The sequence below is a fragment of the Sinocyclocheilus anshuiensis genome, unplaced genomic scaffold, assembly GCF_001515605.1.
Source record: "Sinocyclocheilus anshuiensis isolate Anshui unplaced genomic scaffold, SAMN03320099.WGS_v1.1 scaffold694, whole genome shotgun sequence".
Lineage (NCBI taxonomy): Eukaryota > Metazoa > Chordata > Actinopteri > Cypriniformes > Cyprinidae > Sinocyclocheilus > Sinocyclocheilus anshuiensis.
The window spans coordinates 2,799,636-2,806,662 of NW_015542477.1; the positions used below are offsets into that span (position 1 = coordinate 2,799,636).

At 38.4% G+C, this 7,027-nt stretch overlaps 1 protein-coding gene across 1 annotated transcript; it reads right to left on the reverse strand.

Moving 5' to 3' along the window:
• Positions 1 to 469: 469 nt before the first annotated feature.
• LOC107693978 (vacuolar protein sorting-associated protein 11 homolog) lies at positions 470 to 6,502 on the reverse strand. The gene is made up of 16 exons (XM_016493593.1): positions 6,321 to 6,502; positions 5,898 to 6,046; positions 5,652 to 5,787; positions 5,207 to 5,370; positions 4,854 to 5,101; positions 4,415 to 4,616; positions 4,159 to 4,310; positions 3,885 to 4,071; positions 3,649 to 3,792; positions 3,371 to 3,568; positions 3,094 to 3,255; positions 2,358 to 2,491; positions 1,939 to 2,141; positions 1,560 to 1,731; positions 1,224 to 1,446; positions 470 to 1,144 (listed from the first exon to the last, which is right to left on the reverse strand). Exons 1-16 carry the CDS (start codon positions 6,460 to 6,462, stop codon positions 977 to 979), a joined length of 2,784 nt encoding a protein of 927 aa, XP_016349079.1. The 5' UTR covers positions 6,463 to 6,502; the 3' UTR covers positions 470 to 976.
• Positions 6,503 to 7,027: the final 525 nt, after the last annotated feature.

Consider the following 7,027-nt stretch of genomic DNA (forward strand, 5'->3'; position numbering starts at 1 on the left):
CCCTCCAGGACCGAGTTTGGGCACCCTTGTGATTGGGGAACCTTTTGAAAGATTATATTGTTTGAACACATTAAGCCATGGTGGTTTTGTTGTTAAAATAGGTTCAAGATGTAAAAAGGTGATTTTAACCAAGCTTTTTGGCAGTCATCAGAGACATAGCAGTTCTATGCATCATGGATCAGCTCTTGAGAACAGGATGTGGATGTGGTTCTTAGCATCTTTTCTTGCTGGTTCAGCTGTTTAGCTTTGCAAACTTTTCTAACTCGCCAAATAGTTTTGAAAACTAGACTCAAGACACTAGCAAAGGTGTAAATACATGTAGATTTGTTCATTGGTTTTCCAATGACTGACTTCAAAATATATTTTTTACACATTTCTGTATTCTTTGGCCTCTGCGATGTAAAATACTGTGTAAATATTTCATTTTTATTAATTCATGACAAATTAAGATCTCAACAAACATCTGAGATAATACAAAAAATACAATGTACAAGTTACAAGTCAATGATGTTTTACATCTATTAAAGACACTTTTATAGGCATTTGACATTGATTATTGTTGATTAGTTGCTTTATCTGCACTAATGAATGGTTGCAATACTAATTAAATATTATACATAAATTATTAAGGGATGCAAAAGTAAGTTGTGCAAGTTGTCTTCTATAGTGTGCCTATGGCAGCTGAATTCAAAGCTTGAAAAGGTCACAGTCTTGAAGTGCAAGATCTTAAATGTTATCACCCACTGTGGTTTTGATACTTTCCACTTTATGCTGATCTGATGTTGCAGACTAAACAGATGTGAAGACATTCTGCACAAGCTGTCATCTTGCTCTCCGCAATCCGGCCTATAAATAAATCAACACCAAGAAGAGGAGTTGCGGGGGTTCATTTGGATTTGTTTAAAGGCCGTTCAAGCTGTTTCTGGAGCAGACCAGAGTCAGACTTCTTCTTTTAATATGAACTCCAGTCCGGCTCTCAAACATTCCTCTTGGTGTTAATGAGCAGATCTCTGTTGAATTCAGCCTCCAGATTCCCAGCTCCACTCTTTCCTCCAGGAGGATCCGTTATCAGAGTGAGTTTGTTAAACACTCCACGGCCAAAATAGTCAGCGATGACTGAGAAGCCGTCATTAGAGCATTTGAGCTACGAGAGAGAGAAATTCTATTTAGTTAACTGGCACCTTTGATCAATTCAGCATGTCCTGCAGGAGGAAAAACGGTACCTGTCTGTGGAAATGATCATGCAGATCTCGTTTCTGATCTTGCACACGCAACGTGTCCATCACTTTCCTGTTCTCAGGGGTGCAGGTGGGGCACTCGGCCTCGCTGTCTGCAAAGCTCTCTAGGCAGTGCTGATGGAAAGAGTGGCCGCACAGGAAGTGCACAGATGGCAGATCTAGTGGGCTGTTGCACATGCTGCACTTGGTCTTCTGGAAGATCTTTGCACTGAAAGAGCAATGTCATTTGTTTAAATATACAATGACATTCTTATACTATCAATTGTAGGATCCATTTTTTTTAATGACGTTCACTAAAGAATGAATCCTTGATTCGCTCACCAGGTTTTAAGTTCCTGTATTTCAGCACGAAGATGGGCCGTTTCCTCTCTATACTGTCGAATCTTCCTTTCATCTTCCTCAATCTGCTGGGTCTCCCGCTCCAGTTTATTTATCAGGTAGTCTTTTATGACTGACAGTGATGCTGTGGAGTTATGAGCCAAAGTCTGCACCACTACAACACAGACATTCATATAAGGTCAAAAATATGCTGAACAGTATGAACAACACTACAAATATATGATCTTAAGTTCACTGGAAGGTAAAGAGCAAAGAGAACCGAAAAGTATGAACTGTGTTGAAAGGTCACGCAGTCATGTTTAGATGTGTGAAAAACACAACAGAGGTGCGACCAACAACTTTTTTGTTGCCTTTTACTCACCCAGAAGTGGAGGCATCAAGTTATTTTCATCAATGTGCTGCAGGACTTCACTAATGTAGGCCTTGCAGTTTTCTTCTTTGCGTGCAAAATAGCCCAGAGCCTGTTCCCACAAACACACCTCACTGTCCCCATAACGTTTACAGGCCTCCACGACTTTCCCGTACTCCTCATTCTGCATGTGGTAATGCATGATCTGCTGGTACCTGCAGAAATAGGCTGTTCTGTCACTTTTGCTTTTGTGCTGTTATTAGTTGTGAAAGCTCAATGTTATGCAAGTTTAGATTAGATTATTAAATTCCGAAAGGAATTCAGTCAGTAATTGTGGTCTGTTGTCACACAAAGCTGTAGAAGTTATGTAGATAACTTTTATAGCACGTTCTGAGTAAGTGAGATCGACAGTGATAAGGAATAGCGCTTACAGTTTGCCCTTTTCATACAGATACAGCACTCCTTCCTTGAAGTTGTGCATCTGGCAGAGCACCAGGGCTTTGTCAAACACAGTGTTGTCACTCCTCAGCAGGGACAGTGCTGCCTCCTGCAGGACTTTCTTCTTCTGTCAGACAAAAGACAGAAAGAGCGATGTGTTTCCTGCAGTTTATGCTTTTACAACAGTAAGCAATTGAAATTTACCCCCAAAAAATGTAAAAATGGTTTTGAGATTATACTTCATAATGCAGCTACAATGTGATAAGCTATGGCCAGCCACATGGAATCTGTATACAATTATTTTATGGCCAAAAACTGAAAAAAAAAAAAAAAATGTCTAAAAATTATTTTAAATTTAATTATTTTAGTTTTATTTTAAAAACTAAAAGCTAAAATCAATCTTTGTTAAATGCTACCTTATTCTGTGCAATTTACAATGTTTTATAATGTACAGTATGAAATATTGATTTTCATTTTCAGTTTTGGGAATCTGCAGAATTGTCCTAAATAAGGTCAAATAAGTTTTATGGAGTACCACGCTTTTATTAATTGCCTAAAATCATAATCAAATTAACAAAAATATCTGATAAATAAACAAGTCAAATTCTTCAGAAATCTGCAAAGCTCTCCATCAGCTTTTGCAGGTGCAGATGTTGTCAATGATAACATAATATAATAAAACAGATATATGTGTGGTATGTTTACAGATTGCACAAAGCATGTTTTTACCCCTGGGTCCTGCTCATGTGCCCAGTCCTGTAGTCTGAGCTCTAGGAGAGTGTCATAAACTCCCTCAGGTGAGAACGGATCCACCTCGATCATGTGTTCCAGGAACGCTCGCAGCTCTCGTGGGTTATTGGCAAAGACTGGGATGAACTCTTCTGGATTGGCCTGTAAAAAGGTAAGAAAATGTTGAGGTACAATCTCAAGTCATCTGGCTTAACTCACTATGTTCTTGACAATGCCAGATTATTTGAAGGTGCTAATGCTAATCCAAATGAATGACCTTGTTTTCCGCAGGCCTGTCCAGGCTGTCCCTGTCGGTTGTGTCTTTGCTGGGGTGATAGCCGGTGCAAAGGCGTTTTAAGAGGATGGTGGTGCTTTCAGGCACATGGTGCATTAAAATTTTCCCGTAGCGCTTCATATTGCTCTCTGCCTGATCAAATGGCAACCTTCCAATGTAGCGTAAAGCCTCCTGATAATTCTGAAAAGGAGTATTGGCTTAAGTATTGGCTTACATAAACTTGTTAAAAAGCATTACAACAGTTCATATCATATATTGACCTTCAAATCCTCTAGCTGGATCTTTAGATACCATTCATGGTGCATGTGTCTCTCTGCCAGAAACACGGCGTGACTGTGATAACCGGCCTGACGTAACACCTTGATGGCAATTTCAACATCGAAATGCACCTCACTTTCATTGCTCTACATTCAGAGGAAGGATGCAGAGTATACAAAGCATTGTTAGTGGTCAAAGCTTAAATACACATTCAGGCCAAAATCTCTTTTCTATAGACCTTTATGAACTCTTCCAGCTTGGAGCTGTCCTTCAGTTTGGTGTAACAGTTGAGCAGTAGAGTAGTGTGGTCAGCGTTGGCCAGCGATTGCCTGTGGAGGGCCTGTAGGTACGCTGTCAAGTTGTGTATCCTTTGTGCATCCAAAAATTTACGGATTACGTATGAGGGCTCGAGCTTCCCAATGGTGCTGAGAGAGACAGAAGATCAAGAGGTAAACATGACTTGCCTGATTTTCAATGAAATGTGTAACAAAAAATCGAAACTGCAAATATACCGAATATACTGCTGAATAGCTCCATCATGATCCCCTTTGACGTAGAGATGGTCTCCATACTGTCTGAATATCTCAGACAGACCATCATTGTCCAGATGTTGACTTTTAGCCAAGTTAATGGCCATCACAAACAGGTTCTTCTTAAACAGCATCTAAATAATATGTTTTTGAATGGTGGTATATATTACTTTTTATTTTAGATTAAAAAAAAAAAGTTTCCTTTAGTTTTCTTTAATGATAATAACACTGTACTAACCTCTAGCTTGGTCTGCGTGTCTTTTTCTTGCAGCATATACAGTGTTTTGTCCCTCGTTAGGACATAAAAAGAGCCCCATTCTGCCAGAACGTCAATGACATCATCAAACGCCGCACTGTAAGCGATGAACTTGTTGTCAAGGTCATAAATGGTCAGGATGTGCTTTTCTGTAGGGGATGTCTGTCTGCTGCCATAATCAGATCTGCACAAGTTAAATGTCAAAAATGTGAATGTGTATTAAATGGGTCATATGATGCTGCTAAAAAGAACATTATTTGGTGTAATGAAATGTGTTTATGCGGTTTAAGGTTCAAAAAAGAGAAGGGAAAAATTTAAATCGCATCATATGACCCCTTTAAGTTTAGACAGATAATCTATGCAATACAAATGAGTCTTACTTCATTGTGAGCAATGATTCTTTCAATACAATGAGTCTTACTTGCTGGGTGACTTGTTATTGTGTGTGAGTAGCAGCAGGTATCCTCTGTGCCAGTGAGTTAGAAGTTTGTGCCCATCGAAAGCAAAACAGGGTCCTCTCTCATCGGGCTGGTACAAATACACACAGTCATCTCCAGCCACTATGAACTGTGAGTCCTGCGAGGGGTCTGTGAGCGCCGAGCAGCGGAGGGCACAGCCGTGTGTGTCCAGTTTTATACGAGGGTACTCTTTCACTGATAATGTGTAACACTGTCAACATAAGAATAATGCTGCTTTCAGTTCAGTATGATTTTCATCTGGATTTACACGCTTTTCCAAAGATGAAGAAAATCACATTCCATGTAAATAACGTACCTGCACTTTTTCTAAAGTGGCGACAAACAGGTGTGTGACTTTGCCAGCCTGCCGGAAAGCCAGGCCTGTGATTGGACAGTTGCCCTCGTGGAGGCTGAGAGTTTTACTGTGTCTGTCTCTGGTGATGTCACCCTTCGTCAGCACAACACTGCCATCTGTAAAACCTGAGCATTTAACACAGATATTACTGACATTGTTATTATAGTATAATTAAAATATTAATATTTTAAATTAGATTTATTTTTATATTTTTCCATTTTAATTTTAGTTCATTTTAGTAATTTTGTTGTGTTTTTGACATTAGTTTTGGTGATTTTAAATATAGTTAAACTGAATGAAAAAAGTATTTTTTATATTATATTTTATACTTTTATTTCAGTTAACATGTATTTTATTTTAAGTAAATTGTTTTATTTACCTATAACATATATTTAAAAAATCCTACCTATAGCCATGAAATTAAGGTTTTCATGTACACTGAGACAAGACACTTCAGTAGGTTTGTTTCCAGGTATGGCAGGGAATATCCGGGTACACAGAGGACTGCCGCTGTCCTTCTTATCAAGGTTCCACACCTTCACCTGATGGGCAAACACATGCACTTTAGAAATCAACTTACATCTCTAAAGCACACACAGATCTGCACTTGCACTGACATGTATCTTCAGCAGACACCTGTCGTGATTCTTACCAGAGGATTGATGCCAGGCTCATCCTGACCCACAGACACCAGGATGTTGTGTTGTTTCAGCTGGTACAGGTGTGTCACGCGCAGCTTATAAGCCTGAAAGCTGGACGGCTGCAGGGAGCGGGTCAAAAACCAGATCTGCCCGTCCATATGTGCATTGCAGGAGTTAACGAAAACGGACACATATGGCATAACTAAAATCATATTTAATCATCCAGAAAGGACTGAATGTTGAATTCATGAAAAATATAAAAGAAAATACAATGTCATTATCCATTTTACAAAGCAGATTTACTGCAACCTATTAAAATACGCTACAATTTATGATTTGTACAACTATGATTATGAAATATACTTAGTATTATTGTTTATTAGATTCATCATTGCTAACTAGCCTCAAGCATGACGTCAGTATATTAAGGATATCTCCAAGCACAATGTGTCCTCGACCTGAATCACAGGCCGATATTCCCACCGGTAGTTGGAAATTTTTCCCATTTTCGCTCGGATATTTCACCGTTTCTTTATCGAAAAACACAAAACGTCTCCACTGTAAGAACGCTGCCATTTTTCAAGCAGTTCTTGTTTAGCAAAATCATGTGACTCACATCACGGTCATGTGACTAGTGTCAAGCTATTCTTGTTTTCTGTATTCGCGGTATTTTTAAGGTTGCACACAAGTCACGAATTAAATTGATAAAATTAATTTAAACATTAAATGTAAATTAAATAATTGATGCTGTTTTTTAAGCCAAAAATACACACCAAATAGAAAATTATAAGAAAAAATATACATATTTAATTTAAATGTATGCTTTCAAAAGTTATTATTATGGCCAAAAGACATAATACAACAGAAAATTAACCTGCTAAGTCCGATTCGTGAACGAACTGTTCTTTTGATTCGGATCTTTTCAATTAATCTCTGGAACCGGTTCGCGAATGGGACTGAACGAATCTGTGCGTTTCATGTGTCAGCAGTCCCTTTTCTTTGTCGTCTCTTTGATCGTGACTCGTGATTAGGCAAAGAGTCAGTTACTTTTATAGCCAAACAGCAGAAATGTTACAAGTATAAACGTACATATGAAGAAAGTTGGTTTAATAAATATAATTTTATTTCATGAAAAACGTAA

Bases quoted from the DNA above. Each gene is read 5' to 3' on its own strand.
- LOC107693978 (XM_016493593.1), bottom strand. From the start codon at position 6,462: ATGGCAGCGTTCTTACAGTGGAGACGTTTTGTGTTTTTCGATAAAGAA. The intron at 4,617-4,853 runs GTAAGACTCATT...TAACTTGTGCAG, and splicing joins AATAACAAGTCACCCAGCAA to ATCTGATTATGGCAGCAGAC. The intron at 3,793-3,884 runs GTCTATAGAAAA...CTCTGAATGTAG, and splicing joins AGCTGGAAGAGTTCATAAAG to AGCAATGAAAGTGAGGTGCA.